The following is a 26,393-nucleotide window of genomic DNA, read 5'->3' as shown; positions in this document are numbered from 1 at the left end:
TTCTAAGGAACTATCTTCTTATCATCAGAGAGAGAAATAAATCCATGTATATTTCTGTACTTGTAGCTTCATAGAGCATCCTGTCTGGACAAATTGGGGGACCAAACTGCCATGGTGAGTTTCTAAAGACCTGTGTCTTTATTGTGAATGAGCTTGCGTTGGTGTGTCATTTACAGATACTTACAGCCATATTTTAAAAATGATTTTGTCTTAACAGATAACAGCTATCTTGCAGTCCCGTTTGGCTAGGACGTCCTTTGACAAAAACAGGTAAGTTTTCCATGATTTTGATTCCTGGTGGTGAAAGCAGCGGCGTTGTCATCTCAGGCCTCATTCAATGTGTCTGCCATTGATGATGGGTGCTGGCGTCTGCCTCGCCCCAAAGCTGCTGACCTGGGGCAATGGCCCCGGCCTCAATGCCAGCGCAAAGTCTGGGGGCTCCTGGCCTCTTGAAGGCCTGGGGAATGGTGCCCCCGCAGAGCCTCCCAGTCTGTGAGCTTCTGTCCTTTCACACGTTACCCCTTCCGCTCAGGCCACCAGCCCCCATTGCTCAGGTTGCTCTGACAGCATTTAGCTCATCACCCCTACACTCTCGCGCCTTTCCTTCTGTAGTCCCCCCTTCTCTGCTCTTCTGAATGCGCTTTTAAAATGCTTTCTTTCTAAAGAACTTGCTTGTTTATATCACATGTCTGTTTGATACTCCTCCAGAGGGTAAAGTATTCACTTTTCTAAGTATCCAATATATTTTCTGCAAGTAACTATACTTTCATATTAACCTGTTCTGATTTCTTTCTCCCCATATTTTAAGTAGATTTCCTTCGGTTAAGTAGATTTGGGCTGTTTGTCTGTGTCTCTGTCTGCAGTACCACTGTGTTAATCACTGTGTCTTAGCATCTGCCCCGGCATTTCCTTTCTAATTTATGTCTTCAGTGTTTTGGTCTTACACATTCTGCGTAAAGTTAGAATCAGCTTGTCAAGTTCCATAGAAGAAAAGCCTACGGGGATTTTGACTCTGATTGCAGTGAAACTCTGTTTAAGTCTTCCTTAGTGTCTTTTTTGCCTGGAGAATCCCAGGGACAGGGGAGCCTGGTGGGCTGCCATCTATGGGGTCGCCCAGAGTCGGACACGACTAAAGTGACTTAGCAGCAGCAGTAGTGTCTTTTTTACAGTTTTCTTTGTAAAAGTCTTTCTTCTCTTGTGCTAGATTTATTCCAAGTACTTCATATTTTCGTGGTGTTTTAAATGGTATCCTAAACTATGTCATTTTCTCTTTATTGTTGACAAGTAGAATGAAGTGTATTTTTGTGTGTTCATTTTGTTTTTAGCAACCCTGCTAAACTTTGTGCAAGTCCACTTACTTAATATATATGTGCAGATTGTCTAATGTGTATAAAATCTTAGGTATGGATTAGCAGTCTCTAGTCATGAGATGTCATTTTTACTTTAGATTTTTGTGTTTTGCTGTATCCTTGCAGCTTAGGACAAAGCAGAACATATTGGTTGAATAGATTATTCCATGTCGGCTTTGGCTGAAAGCTTATGTGTATACATGAGAGTAGTTGGTAATATTGTGTTTTAGTGCTACCTTTATGAGGTTTGTGAGCCTTACACTGTGTTTGAAAATGTTAGAGAGTTTGCTGGTAAAGTCATCTTGCCAAGAATGTCTTTTCTATGGTTATGTTTGTTCTTTCTCTGTTTCACCTACATAGCATTACTTTTCATTTTTGTATTTGTAGGGTGTACCAGTTAAATGTGTTGCAGAGGGGCAAGTATAGCATTCATTTTAAGAAGGAAAAGAATAAGAATTATATAATGAGAATTAGCTTCTCTTGACCTATTTAGAATGGATAAATTTTCTAATTAGCAATTTAGACTTTAATCCTGGGCTTCAGCATGACATTAATTTTAAAAATGGTTCACCATGAAAGTTTTAACTTATCCAGTCTCCAGAGTGTTAGGCTAAAGAATTTGGGGGAGAAATATTTACAACATAAAGTGAAATGTTGCAAGATTATATAATTCCTCTAAACGAAAGAAAATTAACTTTTGCTAAATAAGTACGATTTTCATCATACTTCCAAGGAAATACTTTTTTTTATTGAAGCATATTTTTTATTGCTGTCTGTATGTTCTATACATAGGTATACATGCATAGCTGATGTGCCATGATACAGCAATTTTGAAATGACAATGCAAGACTGTCTTCAACATTTCTCTGTTGCAGGAAGATGTATTGTTTTGAACATCCATGCTGACTTATTCAGTACTCTGTGACTACTTAGGTTGTCTGTTTCTTCTTGTGCCTGTTTGACAAGTTTTTTACTTGTCTGTCTTCTCTTCTATGACACATGACCTCATCTGCTTTTTCAAAATGAAGTACTCATTGTACCCATTAAAAAAAAGGCAGTTTTATTTAGGTGACTAGCTTACGTCACCGCTTTTCTTATATTAAGTATTGTGTTTAGATACCTGTTCTGCAGAGTCACCCTGGAGCTCCCTCAGATAAAGTTAAGCCGAGAAAGTACATTGATTTCTGATTTTTCTTGCTTTTGCTGGAAAACGTATTTTCAGATTCCAAAGTGTTTCTGAAAAGCTGCACATGGAATGCAAAGCAGAAATGGTGACACCTCTGGTGACGAACCCTGGCCACGCCTGCGTCACTGACACCACCCTGTATTTCCAGCCTCTCAACGGGTACCCGGTAAGTGGACTGCGAGCCAGGGAGAGCTCCTTTGCATTGCAGTTTTCGTCTTCAGTGAACTTTTCATTCCCTGAGCTTGACCTTACTGTGTTCGCACATTTCGGTGAGAGTCAGAATGGCCGCCCCCTGCTCACCCAGCATCTGGTATTTAACAGGCTCCCCGTGTGACCTTGACATTTGAGCTCCCCTAACGTGTTTTCTGTGACTTTGGGATCACTTGCTCTCAGCGACGCGAGAAGAAACCCCGCTTCTCCCAATTTTAGTAAAGGGTCCTTAGAGATTTATACCTTTCTACCTGGAAGCACTTCTGCAAGCGAGCAGTGAAATCTACTAAGGTTAAGGAAAATGAATGTTTCCTGTGTACCTGCTTATCTGTACACCTGAGTCATATTTCTCGTTATTCCTTAATTATAAACACAATCAGTAGGTCTGAGTCTTGCCCAGAGAAGTGGTAGAAAGTGGTCCTCTCCAGCCTGGGGCAGAGGTGCATGTTGAGGTGCTGTCACTGGGCAGTTGCAGGGCTGGTGCTGGAAGCAGGCTTCTTTTCCACGATGCCTTTAGACTCATTTGGCCGGACAGTAGAGACTCAGATTTCTACACTAAGACTTGTTAAGGTTAGAGGCTTTATCTAAATCTGGCCCCTTTTCAGAGCGGTTCATTGAAAAAGCAGAAATCCCAGTACTCTGCTCGTACAGTTGGTCCTTTTGGCCGGCAGCTTTAAGAACAGAAATGTTTTCTGCCGTGGAAGAAGTTCTCCCAGTTGGTCAGTCATTGTATATGCTCCCCTGGTGTTGCTAGAGGTAAAGAATCCACCTGCTAATGCAGGAGATGTGGTAGACACGGGTTCCATCCCTGAGTCGGGAAGATCCCCTCAAGGAGGAAATGGCAACCCACTCTAGTATTCTTGCCTGGAGAATTCCCGTGGACAGAGGAGCCTGGTGGGCTACAGTCCATGGGGTCGCAAAGAGTCAGATGCAACTGAGCATCACACACACACACACACACACACTCACGCAACTGAACACGCCACACACACACACACACACACACACCCCCCACACACAGTGTCACTGAAACACAAATATATCCTTTTCTGTGCTGTGCTTAGTCGCGTCCAACTCTCTCCAACCCCATGGACTGTAGCCCACCATGAGGATTCTCCAGCCAAGAATACGGGAGTGGGTTACCATGCCCTCCTCCAGGGGATCTTCTCAACCCAGGGATTGAACCCAGGTCTCCCACATTGCAGGCAGATCCTTTACCATCTGAGACCCCAGGGAAGCCCTTTTCTACGTGATGCTATAATGAGTCCGTCCACCAGGTGGTGCAGCACACCCACCGGGCCCTTCAGTGGACCCAGTACATATCACTGCTGGCCTTCCGTGTGGTGTGATAAATTGTGTAGGCCACCACAGTTGCTGTGGCTCGAGTCAGTACTTCTGCAAAAATATCTGAGTATGTGCCATAGCTTCAGGGTCCCAGGTGTCTGGGCTGGGGGCCTTGGCTGGTCTTCTTGCAGCTTCTACCGCTGCATACCCTGCCTCTGTGGGCTCCTCCTCCCTCTCATGTGGAGAGGAGGGTGGACCTGTAGCCTTTTGTAACCTTGTTCCTCTCTTACTAGCATTTCAAGGCTCCAGAGAAGCAAGAAAATTTCTCTCCTCATAAAGTTTAGAGGCTCTAGTTTATACTATAGTTTATGAGCTTCATTACACTAAGGTTTGGGCTTCCCTGGTGTCTCAGTTGTAAACAACCCGCCCTGCTAGTGCAGGAGACACGGGTTCGATCCCTGGGTCAGACAGAGCCCCTGGAGGAAGAAATGGCAACCCCCTCTGGTGTTCTTGCTTGGGAAATCCTATGGACATAGATGCTTGGCAGGCTGCAGTCCATAGGGTCGCAAAGAGTCGGACATGGCTTAACGCCTGAACAACAACACTGTAGTTTAAGGTGATAAAAGACAGGACTCTAAAAAAGATGCATATTAGTTTCTGAGCAAACTTTAGGTCTATAAAAAGCAAAATTCCTGTGAGGTTGTATACACCAACCCTTTAATGCTCTTTATCACTCAACAACTTTCAAAAAACCTGAAAGATAGATGCCTAGGGATCCCCTGGTGGTCCAGTGGTTGAGACTTCAGCTTCCAGTGCAGGGAGTACAGGTTCACTCTCTGGTCCGGGAGCTGTAAGATCCCATATGCCTTGCGGCCAAAAAACTGAAATGTAAAACTGCTTCTGCAGTATCGTAACAAATTCAATAAAGACTTTAAAAATGGCCCACATCAAAAAAAAATCTTAAAGATGGGTGCACTGTCATTCTGAGAAGTTGAGTACCAAAGCGGAGTGAGTAGGGGGACATGTCCACGGTCACAGAGCTAGTGGAAAGGGCAGGCTGGCACATAGAGTTGGGGTGTGCCCTGTCCTAAGAGCCCCCTTTCTAGCTGTTCACTTGTGACCTGTTGGGAAGTTAAGGTGGGCTCATCTTTCCCTTTCTGATACCGAAGGGCAGCTTCTAGCTGCGTCAGAATGTTGCAGTTTGAGATCTCTCTTTTGTTGTTCAGTTGTATCCGACTCTTTGCGACCCCATGGACTGTAGCACGCCAGGCTTCCCTGTCCTTCACCATCTCCCAGAGTTTGCTCAGACTCATGTCCATTGAGTTGGTGATACCATCCAACCAGCTCATCCTGTCTCTTTCTACTTTTAAAGAAACCCGTGGTCCAGATAATGCTCCAGGACATCCGCCGCATTTACAAGAGGAGACACGGCCTCATGCCTCTGGTGAGTTCCCCTGGAGGGTGGGCGCCTCTTCTTCGGGTTGGCCAGTGGTTCATTGACTTAAAGCGCCCGGGGCCACTGTGGAAGGTGCCGGCATGTTGTGTTGTAAGCAGGTGGGCTCTGAGTCCCACGGCTCCTTCTTCTGGGTGAGCTGGCAGTTTTTAAAGGAGCAGCTGTTTCGGTAGGTGGGAGGGCTGCTGGGAACATGTTCTTGGCTCCCAGAGCGAGAGGGCTCGAACACCCTCTGTTTTTCCCTTCCAGGTGCTCAGGGCCCTGGGTTTGCGCCTGCCAAACCGGCCCAGGGCTCCTTGCCGCCACCCTGTTACAGCCCAGCAAGGTCTCCAGGCAGAGCTTAGAAGCTCTTACAGAGCCAGCCCTCAGTGGAACTGTAGCATAGTCACTGTGGACTTAGATTACTTCTGCCCCCAGGCCTGGGGAGAGGGAGAAACGGAAAAGGTAACCATTTCAGCCACCAGGGCTGTCCTGCCTGCCGTGCCTCTTATCTCAGGGATAAGCCCAAGTCCACCCTCCTGCGAGTCTCACACTTATAATCTAGAAACCAGTTCCCACAAAGGGTGTGACTCCAAGGGTTTGTCATTTGATGTCAATATCAATGTATTTGTTCTCCTTTGAAGACTAACCAGTGAGTTGGTGGCGTTACAAAAGCATTGTGGATATTGAAGCAGCTTGTTTTGTTAGAAATTGGCATTGATTAAGTACTTTGTGTGTACTGGGCAGTTTATGTACAAGGTCCATTCACCAGCACAGCCTCTCTGAGGTTACAAGATACCTCATTTTACAAAGAAATTAAGGCTCCAGGAGTTAACTGGTAACGCGAAAGTCTGTGTTTGAACTGAGGAAAATGCTCTGCTTTCATCCTTTCTGTTCCTGTCCCTTCTTGGCCTCATCAACACGTCATCTATACAGCTCAATAGTTTTCTTAAGAATAATTGCAAGCTCCTATTTGAATGAGTTCAATTATCAATTTGTTAAATTGACATAGTTATGGTTGAGTTAGCTTTTCACCAATAAGAGGATCACTCAAGTAATTTATCGGTTTCCCATATGGCGCTTGTGGTAAAGTATCTGTCTGCCAATGCAGGATATGCAGGAGAGACGGGTTCAATCCCTGGGTCAGAAAGATCTCCTGGAGAAGGAAATGGCAACCCATTCCAGTATTCTTGCCTGGAAAATTCCATTAACAGAGGAGCCTGGTGGGCTACAGTCCATGAGAACACACAGAATCAGATATGACAGCACACAGAGTGAATTATATTCATTCAGTGAAATATTACACTGTCGTTAAAATATAAACCAACCATGTATAAATCAACATACACAAATCACAAAAACCTAATCAGAAAAGTATGTATTTTTTAATATACAAAAATGCTACATATATTTAGAGGCACATAAAAATGTACTTAAAAGTATAAAAAGTATGCATGAGAGTTCTAAATATAAAAATCAGAATTATGATTGAATTTATAAAGGAAAGCTAAACATTTGTGTTTAAAAAACATATGTGAAGACACAAATTGCCAGTTTTGATTTGGCACAAATTCACAAATGTGATTACCAATAAAAATACTCAGCACTAAAAGGGATTTTATAAAGTTTAGCTGAAATACATGTCTTGTTCTCATGTTTATAAATTAAATGAATAGCTGGGGAATATGCATAAAGACCTACAAATAAAAAAATGCAGGTGTTGAATTGAAAGGCTTTTGTACTTGAGTCGCTCACATTGAGGTGCCATTTGTTCTATCCTCCCTGGATCTGTAGGGCTTGGAAGTGTTTTGCACAGAAGATGACCTGTGTTCCGACATCTACCTGAAGTTCTATGAACGTCAGGACCGAGACGACCTCTATTTTTACATCGCTACATATCTAGGTTTGGTGCTCACCCATCCTGTATGCTCACGTGGAGGTGGCTCAGCAGTGGAACAGTTGCCGTGTCCACTGTCGCCTCTCCGGGTCCCCTTTATCTGTTCTCATCGGTAACCATCATTAGCAGAGTGGCATTTTAGAAACAAAGGGAAATATAAATGAAATTTGGTAGTAGTTCACTCAAATTCTGTATTTTAAAAACTCTTGGTGAATGTATCTATATGTTTTTCTGTATCGTAACGACACCCCAGTTGAAGGGGTTATAAAGAATACACATGGTCATTGTTTATGTCCAATCCTGTCTTATGTTAGTTTATGAATGCCAGGACTGGGCTTCCTCATGTGAGACAGTGGGGTATGCAGTCATGTGTTTGTGATCATTAGTTGTGGTCCTGATCACAAAACTGGGAGACGGCGCAAAAGGGACGCGTGAACCTTCTATGCTCTCATGGTACCGTGGAGCGCAGTTTGCCTCTAACTACTACTTCCTCAGTCTTCCACGGGAAATGCGAATTTTCCCACTTTTTTTCAGAGAGGACACCTGTATTTTCCTTTTTGAGCATAAACATATTGAGTTGTATGGTTGAGTTAAGTTTTTCTTGTTTTCAGAGTTGTCAGATGACTGGAATGGGATGGGTTTAAGTACACGTGAGAAATGTGTTAATACCATCTCAGTTTTGTTTGCTGTTCCAGTGTGCAGTGAACCCATTTAGGAAGTAGTGAGTTAATTCCCTTAGAAAAGAAACTTTCTCTCAAGGAGGAATAGTTTGTTTTCACATGAAGAACTTTATATTGTAAAGTTTATAAGTGAACTTTGCTGAAGTTCATATTTGTTTATTCTCACAGTAAGCTATTCAGTTTAACTCAGTCCATAACTATAGCTTCGCTGCAGGTTTACTGTTATCTCCTGCCTCCCAATTTAATTTCTTCATTTAATTTTTCTAACTGTAACAAGATTGCAACAAAAAACTCATAGTGAGTCCTAAAATCTTAATCCTGCCATGGTCTAGAAGGTCGCTTCTGTGAAGTGTCCTTTCCGAGTTTATTCCTGAGATTGTTCAGACTTCCTCTGTGATGTTCTAAGAATGGAAAATCAGGGGATAAGTGTTCTGATCTTTTTTTTTTTTTAAGCTCTTTCCGGGTAGCCAGTTAGAGAAGAAACTTGGCAAAGTACTTAAGAATAAATATTGAATCAGCAAATGAGGAAAGTTGTTTCATGCCGCCAATAAAAAGTTAAAAGCAGAATTTTCTAACATAATAGAAAAGTGGACTCATTTCGCAGGAAGGTTTTCACTGGTGTCACACAATCTGTGTTTTCCTTCTTTTCTGGGGTTATTTCCGGGTGGTCTCTCTGGGCCTTCTAGTTGAGAAATCACATCCTCCTGAAAGACACCTGATTTCTCCTTCAGCAGTTTCTGTTCTTTTCTGTATTCCTCACTTGCATAAATAATACATAGTCATTGACAAATCAGCCGTGTGCCTGTCTTCCAGATCTAAAAGAGAAAGAAAAGATGGTTTTGTTTTGATTTCGTAGGAAATGGAGGAAATGAGCTTTTTCAAATGGTAATGGCTTCTTAAAGGCACTGAAATTCAAGCACATTGGGAATGATTCTTTGTTAGTAAATACATATTGTAGACTATAGATAAATATAGTAAACATTATGTATTGCCATGTAATATTGATGTATTTGCTTTATATTTTCATGTTTGTGTCATATCTATTTAACAGATGTGATGTTTAATATCCTATATTTTGCAGATGTGATATGTTTATGTCATATCTCACAGATACGATGTTTTATATATTCAATAGATACAGTATGTTTTCTGTCATATATCTCATAGACGTGATGTTTCATGTCACATATTTGATCATTTTCCCTCCTGGATCTTAGAGATGCTCATCCTTGACCAGACAACTCTTTTGTGAAAACAGATTAGCCTACTTTTCTTTTTTGGAAATGTGCTTTTCAACAGTGGGTTGAAGGGTCTACACTGCAAGCCCCTGTAGGACCGTCACGTGCTGAGCGGCCGTGGCCTGCGTGCACTGCGCGTGGTGTGACCCGGGCCTGTCCCCCTGTCCCCGCAGAGCACCACGTGCCTGAGCGCACGGCCGAGGGCTACACGCTGCAGTGGCAGCGCGGCCTCCTGTCCAACTACCAGTACCTGCTGCACCTCAACTCGCTGGCCGACCGCAGCTGCAGCGACCTCTCACAGTACCCCGTGTTCCCCTGGGTCATCAGCGACTACAGCAGCTCCAAGCTGGGTGCGTGCATGGGCTGGGCTTTCAGAGCAAAGAGCTCGCTCCGTTCTAGGACCACGTTGTGATTCGTGAGCAGAATAAAACCTGCTTCACCTCGTGACTCTAGGTGGCCAGTTTCTGCGCCATGATGCTGGATAACACATGTCATGTGAATTACATGTGTTCTCTCTACTGTCTCTGAATTTTCTTTAATCCTAAAGAAACTACTCGCATACGTCTTAAAAGCCATACCCAGAAAACATGCATGTGATCTTTAGCCGGTGTTACCGTAATTACCAACAAGTATTGTCTTCAAATACTGAAGAGTTCACTTGGAAAATCGCACCTCAGGTTATCATATTAATTGTCAATTTATATTCAAAAATGTGATTATCAAAAGTAATAACTGTTAATTATAGAGCACTTAGTTCAGTCGCTCAGTCGTGTCCCCTTTGCGAACCCATGGACTGCAGCACGCCAGGCCTCCGTGTGCATCACCAGCTCCCAGAGTTTACTCAGACTCATGTAGAGCACTTAGAAACTACTGAAATACTCAAGGAAATAAGAATCATCAATGATCACATTACTGAGAGAGTATATTTCTTTCTCTCAAATTATTTTACCAAAATTGTGATTGCATTGTAATTTTATAATGGTTTAAAATTAGATATTATGAAGATTAAATTACTTTTGACAGTTCACTGATTGCTCCCTTTTACTTGAAAGAGGTGACAGATTTTTCTAGGAATATTATTTATCTGATAATTTTAAGGTCCCCAGTTCTCCAGTTATGCTACTATCATTGATAATATTCACAGTAACTCAAACCTAAAAAGTAAATTTTGATAGAATAATGGGTTTTGAAATTTGTTTACTTTTTTCTGTCATTTTACTTGGAATATAATTTTTCTTAATCAGTAGGTCTTTTTTAAAAAATATTCTGAACATTTTCAAAGTAGATTTTATTCTTGAGTGGCTGTAGCTAACTAAACACTCAAAAGTTCTAACCTTTACAGCTGTATAAACACACACCAGAAATACTGTAATTCTAATGGAGCTGTCCTAACTTTTAGAAAGCTGTTTATTATTTGGAAATAAATGTGTGCATGTCAGTCAGTTCGGGGGTAATGTTATTAGGTATAAGCTTGCCGGCTTTCTTTATTCTTTTTTCTTGAGTTGTCATTGGCTCACAGTGCTGTGCCAATCTCTGTTGAATTATCGTTGGTTCAGTGTTGTACCAAATCTCTGCTGTACTGCAAAGTGACTCAGTTTACACATATAGACAGTATTTTTTTATATTCTTTTCCATTGTGGTTTATCACAGGACTTTGAATATAGCTCCCTGCATTATGCAATAGGACCTTGTTGTTTTTCCATTCCAAACGTGACAGTTGGCATCAGCTAACCCCCAACAGTCACTCATCCCTTTCGCCTCCGCCATCCCCTTGGCAACCACAAGCCTGTTCTCTGTGCCCGTGAGTCTGTTTCTATTTTGTAGAGGGGCTCATTTGTGCCACATTTTAGATTCCACATATGAGTGATCTGATAGACGGTATCTGTCTTTTTCTTCCTGACTTACTTCATTTAGTATGATCATCTCTAGTTGCGTCCTTCATTTTAATTAGTTTTTGACAATCTGTTTCTTTTGCAGATCTGTCAAATCCAGAGACCTTCCGGGATCTCAGTAAGCCAGTAGGGGCCCTCAACCAGGAGCGTCTGGAGAGGCTGCTGGTACGTGGACCTGGGGATTCCTGGTTTCTAAGCAACCCAGGAGCCGTGGCCTGTGTTTTTATAGCTCCTGACACTCGTTTCCCCAAAACTTGGTGGAGGTGTATCCGAAGAGACCAAAGGTTCTGAGCATATTCTTTACCCTCCCTCTGCCTTTTGCCTTCCTTCCCCCAGGAATTTAGCTGCTTAGCATTTGCTTACAGTTCAGTGGGTAGGAGCTGAGCTCATCACAGGTTTGCCAATTTATTTTCACGACGAAATTACCCTTTGGTGAATGGCACAAAAGATAGGTAACATTTCTTCTTCTCAATCCCACCCCAGCAGACATTGTTACCACTGAGCCAAGAAAACCAAGATGCTTGTTGCAAGAATGCTGTGTTTCTTCAGTTTCCCCCCTCTTTTTATCTGCTCCTTTTCCTATTTAAGAGAGAAACTGGGGGCTAGGATGTGACCAGGCCATGGTTTCCCTCGGCTTTTCTCCCGGATCGGTTACTGTCTCCAGCCGGCCCTCACAGGCCTCCTCTCCCTCCTGCAGACCCGCTACCAGGAGATGCCGGAGCCCAGGTTCATGTACGGCAGCCACTACTCCTCCCCAGGCTACGTGCTCTTCTACCTGGTCCGGATCGGTGAGCTTCGTCGTCGCTCCCGGGGACACACATGTGCACGTGGGCTCTGCAGTGGTTCCGTGAGCTTATGAACTCTGGTTTTCCCCCCTCCAGCACCGGAGTACATGCTGTGCCTGCAGAATGGAAGGTTCGACAATGCAGACAGAATGTTCAACAGGTAGACATCTGTGTCTCACATTCTACTTTTTAAACTTTCTCATTTATACATGCACAATGTGTTTACCTGGAAAAACTAGATATAAACAAAAATGGAAGGACATGTAAGAAAACATATATAGTGTAAGTTTAAAAACACTTCCATTTATCCCATAAACTTTTATCCAGTATGTAAAAGATTTTTGTTTTCTACATATACATTTATGGTTGGACTTCCCAGGTAGCTCAGGCGGTAAAGAATCTGTCCACAGATAGGGAGACTTGGGTTTGATCCGTGGCTTGGGAAGATCCCTGGAGAAGGAAATGGCAACCCACTCCAGTATTCTTGCCTGGGGAATTCAGTGGACAGAGGAACCTGATAAGTTACAGTCCAAGGGATCACAAAGAGTGGAACACAACTGAGCGACTGACATACGCATGCAGTAATGTTGTATCTATACCTCTTAGGCTTTGTGTAGTTGTGTGTGTGTATGTAAATGTGAGAACATATCTGAAATAGTGTTTTGTCCTGCCCTTTGCAGCCTTGTATTAGATCTTAAAATTTTCCCCATATTGTTAGGTGTTCTGCAAAACAGTGATTGTTTTTTTTTTTTAAATGCGTGTTTATCTCTTCCTAATGTATGACATAATTTATTTTGACTGTTTCTTTGTTGGACATTTAGGCTGTTTCCAACATTTCATTATTCTAAATAAGCCTGCTATGAATTGAATACAATTCCCTCTGAGTGTCTAAATATTTTTTAGTTACAAAAGTAATATTTTCTTACCATGGAAAGCAGAGTATAAGGAAGAAAGTAACTTCACTTGGCTCCCACCACACTGAGATAGAGCTCATCGCTCATCTTTTGGTCTGTGTCTTTTCCAGTCTTTTTCTACGCTCTGCACATGTCTATTTATGATCCCTTTTTGAAATGAGCTATTAAAAGCTCATTTGTTGTGTGCTCGTTTTTCATGTTTAAGCACCTGCCCCGAGTGGCCCTTCAATGAGGCCATGTGTAGGGGAGGCTCCTGTCTTAAACTTGCAGATGTGTCCACCCCAGGTCCATGTCCTGACCCTGTGCTCACACTCTGTGTGGACCCAGAGTTTTCTTGTCTGTAAAAGGGGAGTGGGGGGGGGGAACTCACGTGAATGTTGGGAATTATGAATTAATAAGAGAAATGATCTGACTTAGGTAAAGTGTAGAAGAGCGCCCTGGCACCTAGAAGTGCTGCTCTTGCTATTTCCATACCCTCGATTTAAAATCAGTTGAATTTTTTTTTTCATGTTTAGTATTGCAGAAACTTGGAAAAACTGTTTGGATGGTGCAACAGATTTTAAAGAGGTAAGCAGTTACCAAGCTAATGATTCACTGGGCTTGTGGCTTCTAACTGCTTTAAAAATGTTTGCTGCTGTTCTTTTCTTTCTTCCACAAAACTTTCAGCTGATCCCGGAATTCTACGGTGATGACGTCAGCTTTTTAGTCAACAGTCTGAAGTTGGATTTGGGGAAGAGACAAGGAGGGCAGCTGGTTAACGACGTAGAGCTCCCTCCTTGGGCACGGAGTGAGTACCACCTGGGGAGTGTGGAATCTCAGAAGCCTTCCACTTAGTCGTGCAGTTTCAGTGTTGTTATTTAGTTGCTTAGATTTTTTCAAACAGTAGAATTCTCCGTCTAGAGGAGATGGCAAAAATCTTACTCCAAATTGGAAGTATTCTGTGAGACTGTCATGTAAAAACATTCTTATGTACTTGAGAGAGCTAAACATAAAAATAATTTTTGCCTCTTCCTCCACCTCAGATTTATATTTTATATGATGGAGGGGTGGGTGAGCCTCATTAAGGAACATGTCCCTCTGGCCTGTCCCAGAAGCCCTGCCTGCATGCCTGCATGCGTGCTTAGTTGCTTAGTTTGCGACCCCATGGACTGTAGTCCGCCAGGCTCCTCTGTCCATGGAATTCTCCAGGCAAGAATACTGGAGTGCGTTGCCATTTCCTCTTCCAGGGGATCTTTCTGACCCAGGGATCAAACCTGCGTCTCCTGCATTGCAGGCGGGTTCATTACTGCCAGTGTGCCTGGGAAGCCCCAGTGTCTGTCGACATGTGGACAGACAGAAGGAATGGGAGAGGTGTCCCTGTGGTCCAGTGGTTAAGACTGCACACTCCAAGGCAGGGGGTTGGGGTTCAGTTCCTGCTTGGGGAGCTAGATCCCACAAGCCCTGCAGCCTGGCCAAAAGGAAAAAAGGCACGGGAGGAAGTCAGGTGGCACCCCCGGGTGTTCTGACGGTGGCTTCCTCCTAGGTCCCGAGGACTTTCTCCAGAAGAGCAGAGCCGCGCTGGAGAGTGAGCATGTGTCCGAGCACCTGCACGAGTGGATCGACCTGGTGTTTGGCTACAAGCAGCAGGGCCGGGATGCCGTCGGAGCCCATAATGGTGTGTAGCAGCCACGGAGAAGGCAATGGCACCCCACTCCAGCACTCTTGTCTGGAGAGTCCCGTGGACAGAGGAGCCTGGTGGGCCACAGTCCATGGGTCGCCAAGAGTTGGACATGACTGAGCGACTTCACTTTCACTTTTCACTTTCATGCATTGGCGAAGGAAATGGCAACCCACTCCGGTGTTCTTGCCTGGAGAATCCCAGGGGCGGGGGAGCCTCGTGGGCTGCCGTCTGTGGGGTCGCACAGAGTCAGACACGACTGAATTGACTTAGCAGCAGCAGCCATGGAAACTCCATTCGGCATTTGACGGAAGCAAAAGCAAACCCCCCCACAACGGGCTCAGCACAGCCCAGCTTGTTTCCTTGGCCAAAGCGTCTGGTCTCAGCATATGGGGTTTCCTGGCTCAGAGGCCCCGGATTCGATCCTGAGTGAAGGAGGAGGAAGTGCTTTTGTCTAAAAACACCCGCTTCTCTGTGACCCGAGGGGTCTATGCCGAAGACTCCTACCTTCAGCATGTCCGCGCCAGCCCAGCCAGTAATTTCTGCTGCAACTCAGTCAGGATAGGATTGCACAGCTCCTACAAGGGCCCTGGGGCGTCCCTGTTACTGAGCAGACAGGAGCCGGCTGCAGCCCTCCTCTTCAGGTCAGCTCTCGTCTCCTCCAGGCTCCTCGGCACCGGTGGCGGGAGGTGGTCTGACCCCTCGCTTATCCTCCACACATGGCGCTCTGTGCTCATCCCAGGAGAAGGCGCCGACCAAGACACACACCCAGATAAGAGTATCTCACCGCCAGTTAGACTGAAGCTCAGAAAACCAACAGTCCTCTTTGATGTTGGCCCAGGCTGGGTAGTATGAGGCTATTTTGCAAAGTGAAAATCAGTTTCTTTGAATACAAGTTAAAATTTGTTGTTTTAAAATTCTGAGCATTGTGAATTGGAAGAAAACAACACAGCTTTCAATAGTGTTTTTGTGTCTCTTTTTCCAGTGTTTCATCCGCTGACCTATGAAGGAGGTGTGGACTTGAACAGGTATTTATTTACGTGTCTGTAAGGAATTTTCTTGGGCTTCCCTGGTGGCTCAGACAGTAAAGTGTCTGCCTGCAATGCAGGAGACCCGGGTTCAGTCCCTGGGTTGGGAAGATCCTCTGGAGAAGGAAGTGGCAGCCCACTTTAGTACTCTTGCCTGGAAAATTCCATGGACGGAGGAGCCTACAGTCCATGGGGTCGCAGAGTCCGACATGACTGAGCGACTTCACTTAAGGAATTTTCTACTTGAGCCACAAATGAGCTCTGTGTCTAAATGATGAATGCAGTTATCTGAGGATATAAAGGCATGGGAATGTTACAGTGAATTATATAGCCCACTTTTACCATTATATAAAATACTGAGCCTCAGAAATTAAAGATATGTAATATGGTCTGGGGGCCTTCCCTGGTGGCTCAGTGGTAAAGAACCCACCTACCAGTGCAGGAGATGCAGGTTCTGTCTCTGGATTGGGAAAATCCCCTGGAGGGGAGGGGATGGCTACCCACTCCAGTATTCTTGCCTGGAGAATTCCATGGACAGAGGATCCTGGTGGGCTACAGTCCATGGGGTCACAGAGAGTCAGACACGACTCAGCAACTAAACAACAAATAAACAATACAGTCTAGACAGTTCTAGCATATAGTTGCTGTTACTATTTGAGGGTTAATCTCTCTCCTGTTGATCTGAATTATTTGAAATGCATGCACTCAGGGAGCTTGACCCCAGTGGTCACCACAGGGTTTGTGTTCTGTCCTAAAGCATCGAGGATCCTGACGAGAAGGTCGCCATGCTCACCCAGATCTTAGAGTTTGGACAGACACCCAGACAGCTCTTCGTGACACCCCATCCTCGAAGGATCACCCCAAAGTTTAAAAGCTTGTCCCAGCCCTCCAGTTACAATGCCTCCACGGCAGATTCTCCAGGTAAATCTTGTAAAGAGAAGAAACAACATGAGTACCTTCTGTTTCTCTTTCTTGATTAAGCCGTTTTCTGCAGGTTCTAGAGAAGAGACGAGTTATGAACCCTGAACAGCTTAGAGATGATTCTGTTTTACTGTCTCACTGAGTTACTCCTACAAACAGACCTCTTTGTGTTGTTTTGTTTAACTGTGTAAAGGAAATTAACTCACTTGTAGTTTCTGGTCATTTAATGCAGCCTGGGAGCATTTGTTGCTGTTATGTTCTTTCTTTTCTGTTGTTTTCCAAGTTGGTCTCTGATTCCTAGCCATTCATGTTTTCATGTTGATCCGTCTTGGCTGTGGCGGCTGTTAACAGTGTCACCTAGCCCTGTCCCAGGAATGACTTCCAACATCCCTGTTTTTGCACCCCCACATACAGATCTTCAGTGCAGGGTGCTCTGTTTATTCGATTCTGGTTTTTTATTCAGTTATTTGACAGACATTTACAGAGCATCTGTGCCAGGTGGTAAAATGAACTTGACCCTGTTCTCACGGCTGGTATTTAGAAAGGGAAGAAAGAATGAGTTCCTTCATCTAGTTATCCACGTTGTACATTTCACATAAAGCGGCCTCAGACCCCCAGGTTCCCAGGAATCCGACCCTGTGTGGACCTTGGAAGCAGAGTGGTTGGACTGCTTGTCATCTCCCAGTTCCACATTCTGGCACAGCCTGGCACGTCCAGGCTTCTCAGGCCATACACTTGGGACCTGCTCAGCTCGGTGGTCCAGCTGCCCGCAGTCTTGTGACCCGAGAGAGAAAGCTCCACGGGCTGAGTCATGAAGACCATGGGATTATCTCGTGATGCCCTTGAACCCATGCTCAGCTTAATCACCAGACCCATCCACGGGGATTTTCTCAAAAGTGAAATTGTTCCAGCCCTTCTCAAAACAGAAGCAAAGGGATGGCTTAGCTAGTCCAGCCCAGGAGAGTGGTAGTAGCTGGTTTCATCTCTTCTTTCTCCTGCTCAAAACCAAAACCAAAACCCTGCAGTATTGTTAGGGAACTGGCAGGTTTTTGAAAAGATTGCTGACAAGGAAATGGTTATTCAGTGCCATGTTTCCTGAAGTTCCCAGCCTCAGGGTTGAGTGAAAACTCTGCAGACATTGCTAAAGTGCACAAAGACTGTAGTAGTCAAAGACACTTCGTAATCTTCAAATGATGTTTTATTTAGATTATACACCTTACTCTTTTTCCCTTGACTAACATGGAGCTATCTAACAAGTGCATTTCAAAGTAGTTCTTTTTCAGTGGGTGTTTTGCTCTCTTAGTTGTTTGATTTTAATGGAAATTTTTAAGACTCTGACGCTTGTCTCCAGTGCTGGTTAGAAGCTTAGTTGACTGACTGAGTTGCAATTTAACGTAGTCTCTCCAGGCGAAGAGTCTTTTGAAGACCTGACAGAAGAGAGCAGAACCCTGGCTTGGAGTAACATCGCCCGGCTAGAGCCCCAGGAGCAACACAGAATCCACAAGGAGTAAGAGCATCTCTGCACTGGCCGTGCGCATGGTGGGGTCTCAGCCTGGGGTGAAGCTGGGTTAAGCTGAGTCATGGGGGGCCGTCGTCATTCAAAGCTGTCTTGGTTGGGTTTTATCCCCCTACACCATCCACAGGGACCAGCCACCCGGGGTCAGTGTGGCACAGAAGGTGGGTGTGTGTCGTTTCGGCCGTCGATTGTTCTAGAGCACAGGTGGACCTGCTGATGGCAGGTGGCTGGGCGCTCCTCAGACAGGCTCACGGCCCTCGAGTCTGATGGTGTGAAGTTCTTGAGAAACGGGATATATCTCCCCCATGTGGCACATTTACTGTTATCATCTGGGAAAATGTGTCCTTTTTAAAAAATGAAAAACGTGTGTGCATTCGTGGAGAGAGAGAGCGTTGCAAAGTTCATAAGAATTTTTTCTAAATGCCCTCCCTCAAATCAGGCTTGCTTTGGCCCCAGAGGGGTCATGAGTATCCGAAGCCCCTGTCTGCAGGGGTGGTGATGGACTCGGTGGGAAGGTTGGGAAGCACTGACCTTGCTGACCCGTCCTGCTCCAGAGAAGAAAACTCAGGCTGGGAGGAGGCCCCACATCTTACTCCAGAGCCGCCAATGCCCTGGCTGACGTTTGATGCCATGTACACCTGGCTATGGGTGGAACGGAACAGGCCTGTCCCCGTCCAATCCACAGCCCCCAATCAGAGCATGGCCTCCTGCAAAGAAACCTGTGTTCCCCCTTATTCCTTGTAACACTGGCTGTCCCTCACCACCCTCTCTAAACAGCAGGTAGAAGGGCCTCGACACCTGAGGCCGTGAAGAGGGAACCTTGAAGAGGACCTGCTAGCACTGATACTGACCTGGCTTCCTGACCCCCTTGATCTGTAGACGTTGATCAGAGGCCAGACAGGAGATTCTGGCGAGGCTTTGTTGGGGCTCCGGCTGCAGCAGAGGGAGCAGGAACAAGCAGCACTTTCCCTTGCCCGCTCCACGAGGAGGGCCGAGCTGGTTCCTTGAGTGGGGTGAGGGTAGGGGTGGATCCAGGGGTCGGGCCAGAGGGGTGGCACATGTGGTTGGCCCAGCCCTTGGGTGCTGTGTGCAGGGCACATGCGCAGTCCCCTGCTTTTGCTCCCAGCTCTTCAGAACTAGCATCACATTTAAAAAAAATCTTTTTCTATCTTCTTGTCCATAATTTGCCCCAGCTGCCCAGGCACGCAGTTATTTTCAGTCCTTTATAGTTTCCTTGCATTTTGTTGTTGGAGGAGACGTTTGTCCAGGTGCGGGCATTGCAGCCGAGGGTCCCGGGTCCCCGCCCTTCTCAGGACCAGACAACAGCATCATCATGGGACAGATGCTAAGTGACCAAGCAAGTGAAGTGACTGCACGGAAGCATTTCCGTGGTGGTCAGCGAGCGTCACTGGCTGTCTAGTGGGCAGACGTGGGGCAGCCTTCGCGCAGGGTGGTCTGGGAGCTATGAGCGGGGGTGTTCTCCAGCCATAGGCGTTGCCAGAACAGAATTAGGAATTGCCGAGCCATGACTTGCTAGTGCTTTGTGGAAGGTGGGATGGGTCCAGCAGACACGCTGTGAAGAAAAGTCACAGGAATGTGGACTCAAATCAGGGCCTTTTGTAGGACGCCGGCATCCAAGCACGTGGTTGATGGTAACTCACGACACTTTGTTTTCCGACAGGGCAGTCACTGGGATAGCCGTGTCCCGCAGCGGGTCGTCCATCTTCACAACCTCACAAGGTGTGTTTTCCTGCCTGAGAGGTGGGCTGTCTTGAGTCATCAAGCATCTCATTGTCCCGGCGTCCCCCGGTCCAGGGCTGTGCCTGCTGGTGCCACCTGCATGTGAAAGGGCAGTTAGTTTGTGGTATAATACATAAAATTCCATTGTCAATTTGCCGAAAACAACAGTGGAAAATGCCTTTCTATTGCTGATAAGGTTCCTAGAATTTTCAGGGGCAGGGCAGCAAGAGTGTGTGTGGTGGGCCTGTCCTTCCCTGGGGGTGAGGGCTTGACCAGAGGCAGCACAGCAGCACATGGGAAGGCAGACGTGCGATTATGTTTTCCACTCGGTCACTCGGGGTATAGTGTATGAATTCGATTTTTTGATTAGGTGTTGATTGTAGGGTTGAGTTCAAAAATCTAATTCAAACACTGTTAATGTGCTTGTACATTGTCAAAATCCTGCAGAAGCCCTGCACTGGCTGGTTGATAGTCTTGTAACTCTATCTTAATGACACACTAGAACTTCACTGTTTCCATCCTAAAAAGGGGCTCAGCCTTGGGTTTTTCCTGCTAGCCACAGCATTGCTTTTCTTGGCAGTCTACACGACATGCCATTAACTGACACATGTCTCGTCCGCGTCCCATTTGAAGTGTGGCAAGTGCTCAGGAGGGATAGGAGATGAGAGGGGAAGAGCTTAGCTGCCCTGCAGGGACTTTGAGACGCCTGGTTTGGACAGAGCTCGTGGTTGTAAGTGACCGCCTACCTGTGCTTCATTCTTCATCATAGGAAATTCTGTTTTTCATCCATTAAGCTGAGGCCAGATGCTGCGCTCCAGTAGGTCAGAGCTGCTGGTCTGAGATCCTGGGACCACGGCTTTCATTCCTTGGCGTGTCATTCCGTTCTCTGTCAAATACGACCTTGGATTTCATAAAACAGGATTTCCACAAAGCCCGGAACAGGACCATACGGTGGACCAGAGGGAGTGCGCCTGCAGTGTGCACGGGCCACACTGGGGGCAGCCAGACGGCGATACTCATGGGAGGAAGCCGGCACGCCCGGCCAGGGTTCCCGTGCCCCATGTCCGCCGTCATCACACCAGACAAAAACCCTTATCTCTTAGCAGAGCCTGCGTTCTTAGCTGGGTTTGTTTGTTAAATCCTTCAGTTCCTCGTACTTGTCTGACCTTGTAAACCGTGAGTTTTACAGGCCTCAGGCTTTAAACCTCTGAGGCTTATGAAGCCTATGGCTTCTTTGTGAACCTGCCAACATTCTTTCTAATCAAAAGCTTTTGTTATCTTCTGTTTGTTTCTCCACTGTTAATAGCTCATATTGCTGCTCTGTGTGCATTTATATTTCCACGTGCATTACTGACTTACATATACCCTTATGGTCGCCCCGTAGTTGCAGCTCTTCCCCAGCGGTGCAGTGTGCGTGCGTGTGGGTGACCCCACGGGCGATCCCATTATCTGGGAGACCCACTTGCAGCAGCCTCTGGCGTGGTCACCCCCAGTACGAGGGGGATCCTCTGATGTTGAGAAAGCATCTTTACGTGCCAGGCTAGCTGACAGTTTTCTGTCTGATATCCCAGCACACTTCTGCATGTTGGTGTTGGCAAAAAGTAGGTTGAAATATTAGATTGTGCTATAAAGAAGAAATGATTTAAAGCTCATCTCACCTTTTATTTATCCTGTTGTATGTTTTCAAGTTAGAAAACATATTGTTGCATATTTCAAATATGGGTGTTTGGAGCACGTTGCAATTTGCAATCTTATTTAAGAGGTCACCTTGATGCACTCCTAAAGCTTCTGTTAAGCAAGAAAATTAAAAAGCTTGGGCATTTTAATCCCCAGTTTATCATTTAGAAAGTTAGTGCTTCTGCTCCGTAAATGCTAATGCAGCACTAGGCTTGCTGTTTAGTCGGTCGGTCGTGTCTGACTCCTTGTGACCCCCATGGACTGTAGCCCGCCAGATCCTTCTGTCCATGAAATTCTCCAGACAAGGATACTGGAGTGGGTTGCCATTTCCTCCTCCAGAGGATCTTCCCAACCCAGGGATCAAACTGGGGTCTCCTGCGTTGGCAGGCAGATTCTTTACCACTGAGCCACCTGGGAAGCCGGCAGTACATCACTCTATAATGTGGCTACTTTAAAAAAAAAACAAAAAACCTTACATTGCCAAGATCTTTTGGTTTTCTTTAATATTTTCCTCTTTTCCTCATGTGTAACTTTAGAGTCTGATCAGTTATTAGGTTTAACTCTGCCTTTGGTCGTGGCTCTGAGTTGACCTCCTTGTCATGGCGCCATAGGTCATAGAACTTCACAGACTAGAGAGTCCTCGTGGGGGACCCAGCCCTCCGTCACCTTGCCCATTACCTCAGCATGTGCTGGTCCTGTCTAAGGGTCAGGAAACCTTTCTGATGCATTTGTTTTTTTATTGTTAAATTAGATTCCACCTTGAAGATGTTTTCCAAAGAATCCAGGATGCTACAGAGAAGCATATCATTCTCAAATATGGTGAGTTGAGTTCATTTCCATTTTGCATCAGTGTTATGTTGGAAATTCATGGAGCAGTTTGCTATACACACACACACACGTGACATTTGTTTCTTCCCAGATAATTGGGTTTATTTCTGTGTGGTAGCTACAGAATGCCTTAGGTAGATGCCTTGTAAATTAGAAATTTTTTCAGGTTACCTCTTTCTCTTGTTATTGTGGTTTTATTTGTAGCCTAGAAAGCTTACATTGCTATCCAGTAGAATTCTCAACAGATCATGCCTTTTTTGGAACTGTCAGACTAAATGTATATGTGCCACTTATATAACTTTTAATGCATTTCTAAGTTGATATTTAATACTAGAAAGTCAGTTCTTCTGAAAAAAAAAAAAAAAACCACACACACACAGACTTTTTATTGTTGATGTAAAGCATCCAAAAGGTTTTGAAATTCCCTAAAGATTTTGGAAGTTTTCCTTCCCCACCTGAGTCTGTAACCCAGAGTGGGTGTTGGGATTCTTGAAGACAGTCCCTACCTGCACCCCACCAACTCTGATGTAAGTAGGGGTCCCTCAGCCCAGGGCAGTGAGGGCGCCTGGACCCCCTGAGAACCATCACACTAGGTCCTTGCACACTCGACACACTTTCACTCTTCTACATTTGGGAGGAAACGAGGCATCTGGAATTAGCCAAATGAAGAGAAACTTCATGAATATGAGGAAGGCCAACATAACCAGAATTGGGGATTAATTTTGGGGGGAACTTATCAGATAGTTTTATCACATTAAGGAGTCATTTAATGTTTGTAAATTATTAATGGTGAGTCACTTGTATTTCAGGCTTTATCATCCTGTTTACTTTTACCAGGAGACGCCACTGTCATAAGCTCTTCCTGGGATAATAACATGTATGTATCTGCGGGCCCCTCCCTAACTCCTCACGCTGCGTAGCTCCCTCTGGAGGGGAGCGCGGACTCCCTCACTGTTTTCAAAAGGGAAGGGATGAGAATGATTGGATTTGAATGTGATTATTTGGCAGCTCAGTGGCAAAGAATCCGCCTGCAATGCAGGAGATGTGAGTTCAATCCCTGGTCCAGGAGGATCCCCTGGAGAAGGAAATGGCAACCCACTCCAGTATTCTTGCCTGGAGAATCCCATGGACAGAGGAGTCTGGTGGGATAGTCTAAGGGGTCACAAAAGAGTGAGACATTGTTTGAATCTAATAATTCCTCCAGTTGGATTCTATCTTTCTGTAAGTTTTTAAATTGAGGTAAAAACACAGATGAGCCAGACCTAGAAATTTCTAGTTTTAAATTCCCTTTTTAAGTATTTGGTTTGATAACATGAGAACAAATGATTTGTAATTCCAGTGGGCCTTAGTGAGCATAGAATTAAACAATCTAATGCTTCTTGAAAATGTATTTAAGAATCTTAACGTTGAGCTGGAATGCTGTCTTAATAATTCTCATTATCTTTTAGCTATTTTTATTCCATAGCATTTGGAAGACGCCAGGACACATTAATGGGACATGACGATGCTGTTAGTAAGATCTGTTGGCATGACAACAGGCTGTATTCTGCATCGTGGGACTCTACTGTGAAGGTTTATATATAATTTCTAGATTAAAATGTTTGGATAATATAAATAGTATAAGCCATTCACCTCCCTGCTGTTGATGTGTTCAGTCACTTTTTCACTGCTTTTCATAAAGTGAGAGTGATATGGAAGGATACGGGAGGTTATTACCTTCGTGTGTTTAGTGTGCAGTGTGGGAAGATGTTTTCCTGAGCTTGCCCTATGTGCTCCCCTGGGGGTCTAGTGGTTCATTAGAGAAACACGCAGCGGCCCATCTGAGCTCATGAAGCTGTGGAACTAGCAGTTGACCAGTGAATCAGAAAATATCAAAATAAGTAGAGAATCGTTGAAAAATACAGACACACTTTTCATCATTACTGACGCAGGACCACACTTGGCCTTTTCTCTGAAGTCTTGCACAACTTTGCTGCATGAACCACAACGCATTCATCATCCTTGGTTTCCAGTCTGCTTTTATGTAAACAGAAAGCAAGAACCTCAAGCCATTAGAATTCCTTCAAGTTTTTCATCATTTTTGCTTCCCCCAGAGGGGGCACTTTTGTTGGTAAATTTTCTTGCCTACATGTAATGTCAGTAAATTTTTTTGGCAACTTGCCTTTTTGAGTTTTCTCAAAACCTTAATGGAGCTTCCTAGGTGGTGCTAGTGGTAAAGAATACACCTGCCAATGCAGGAGACATGAGAGACGTGGGTTCGATCCCTGGGTCGAGAAGATCCCCTGGAGAAGGGCATGGCAACCCACTCCAGCATTCTTGCCTGGAGAATCCCATGGACAGAGGAGCCTGGCGGGCTGCAGTCCACGGGGTTGCAAAGAGTCAGACACGACTGAGGACTCGAAACCTTAATAGACATGACTGCACTTCTGCACTTCAGTTTTAGTTCACAGAGAACTTAAGTCACAACAGTAAGTGCAAGGGGTGGAGCAGACCCGGGCACAGCGGACCCTTAGGAAGCACGGGTGGCAGAATTAAGAGTGCAGGCACGGGGCAGAGAAACAGCCTGAAGACGCTTCTTTCTGCTGGGAGCTGTTAAGTGGGAGTTAGTCAGTCAGGAGAGTGTGTGCTGCGCGTGTTAGCAGTGCTCTTAAAGGAAGTACTCTGCAATGCGTCCCATCCCAGGTGTGGTCCGGGGTCCCCGCAGAGATGCCGTGTGCCAGGAAACAGCACTTTGAGCTGCTGGCTGAGCTGGAGCACGATGTCAGCGTGAGTACCTGGGCCCAGCGGAAACCACCGGGGGAAGCGGGTTCTTGGCTTGCTCATCTTTTAGTTTGCTCATTACAGGAGAGCATGGGGGCTGTCAGTTCTTCAAGTTGACCCTTTGGGTTTCCTAGTCCACTGTGCCTTTTCCCGTTTTGCTGTTTGAGAATTGGCTGCCCTCCAGCCAGATTTCCACAAGACCAATTTCCAAGCGTGACATTGAATATATGGGTACCCTCAAACTATTTGGGCAGCTGGATGTGTTTTCTGACACCTTAAGTGGAAGGAGCACTCTGTCTAGTGTGAGGACACTGACGTGTCTACACGGCCTGGTGCTCGCAGCAGGGGCAGAACTCAGCTGGCACCATGTCCTCTTCACTCAGTCTGTCTCCTCGCGGGCACGGCTGCATCTGGCACTGTGCCTGTGGTATTGTCTTCCCTCTAGGCTGTGAACTGCTGCCTGATCTTCACGGTCAGCAGAATAACCAGGGTTGAGGAATATTTATACAGGATGTAGTTTAGCCAACCTTGAGATCCCCCAGTTCCCCCAAACCCCCCACATCCTCACAGAGCCACTGTGCTTCAGGCAGCCTGGCATGCCCTGCCACTTGTCGCACTATTCTGAGTCTGTCAATTTTAGGCTGTCAAACAGCATTTTCCAGTAACACTTCATTGTAGTCACTGGCCTATGAAGATTTCACTTGTAAATGAACCATCGCGCGATAGGTGGTGCTGAAAGAACGGGCTGAGAAACACAGCTTCATGACCGTGGTTCTGACAGAATACCACATGTGCTTCCTTCTCCAGGTGGATACGATCAGTTTGAACGCTGCCGGCACACTGCTGGCCTCAGGCACCAAGGAAGGCACAGTGACCATCTGGGACCTCACCACGGCCACCCTGTTACACCAGATTCCATGTCATGAGGGGACTGTAGGCGACAGTGCTTTCAGCCCAGGTAGCATCCTTTTTTAATAGATACCAGGGGAACTGGAATTACTACTTTGAAGTAAATAAGAATGTAAAAACAGTTTTCCAGGAGGCTCAGTGGTAAAGAATCAGCCTGCCAATGCAGGAGATGCAGGTTTGATCCCTGGGTCAGGAAGATTCCACTGGAGAAGGAAATGGCAACCCACTCCAGTATTCTTGCCTGGAGAATCCCATGGACAGAGGAGCCTGGCTGGCTACAGTCCATGGGGTCACAAATAGTTAGACGTGACTGAGCAACTAAACAACAAAAATGCTATTTGCTGATAAAAGGGGTTTTGCCTGTGGGTTAAGGCTGCTTCATGGAAGAACACAGTGCATATGGCATGTGTTCCTATTAGAAAAGCTGTATCAGATATTCTTGTTAATTGCTCAAATCACTGGAGAAATTAATTTATGAATTCACACCAAA

The 26,393-nt window shown here is 45.4% G+C and overlaps 1 protein-coding gene across 4 annotated transcripts in view; it reads left to right on the top strand.

The window, feature by feature from the left end:
• Positions 1-26,393, top strand: part of NSMAF (neutral sphingomyelinase activation associated factor) — a 64,692-nt gene that overhangs the window by 35,971 nt on the left and 2,328 nt on the right. For all 4 annotated transcript variants that reach the window (XM_060393430.1, XM_027972974.2, XM_060393428.1 and 1 more), the window contains 21 exons: positions 67-114; positions 218-270; positions 2,572-2,701; positions 5,402-5,473; positions 7,256-7,364; positions 9,450-9,626; positions 11,254-11,333; positions 11,866-11,956; positions 12,050-12,113; positions 13,383-13,434; positions 13,534-13,654; positions 14,390-14,521; positions 15,510-15,552; positions 16,310-16,473; positions 17,872-17,980; positions 19,671-19,729; positions 22,158-22,225; positions 23,044-23,111; positions 23,683-23,806; positions 24,917-25,000; positions 25,802-25,952. In XM_060393430.1, the coding sequence (XP_060249413.1) occupies positions 67-114; positions 218-270; positions 2,572-2,701; positions 5,402-5,473; positions 7,256-7,364; positions 9,450-9,626; positions 11,254-11,333; positions 11,866-11,956; positions 12,050-12,113; positions 13,383-13,434; positions 13,534-13,654; positions 14,390-14,521; positions 15,510-15,552; positions 16,310-16,473; positions 17,872-17,980; positions 19,671-19,729; positions 22,158-22,225; positions 23,044-23,111; positions 23,683-23,806; positions 24,917-25,000; positions 25,802-25,952 (1,999 nt within the window). The remainder of the gene's footprint in view (positions 1-66; positions 115-217; positions 271-2,571; positions 2,702-5,401; positions 5,474-7,255; positions 7,365-9,449; positions 9,627-11,253; positions 11,334-11,865; positions 11,957-12,049; positions 12,114-13,382; positions 13,435-13,533; positions 13,655-14,389; positions 14,522-15,509; positions 15,553-16,309; positions 16,474-17,871; positions 17,981-19,670; positions 19,730-22,157; positions 22,226-23,043; positions 23,112-23,682; positions 23,807-24,916; positions 25,001-25,801; positions 25,953-26,393) is intronic.

The sequence above is a fragment of the Ovis aries genome, chromosome 9 (assembly GCF_016772045.2).
Source record: "Ovis aries strain OAR_USU_Benz2616 breed Rambouillet chromosome 9, ARS-UI_Ramb_v3.0, whole genome shotgun sequence".
NCBI classification, from domain to species: Eukaryota; Metazoa; Chordata; class Mammalia; order Artiodactyla; family Bovidae; genus Ovis; species Ovis aries.
This window is presented reverse-complemented; position numbering and strand designations above follow the sequence as displayed.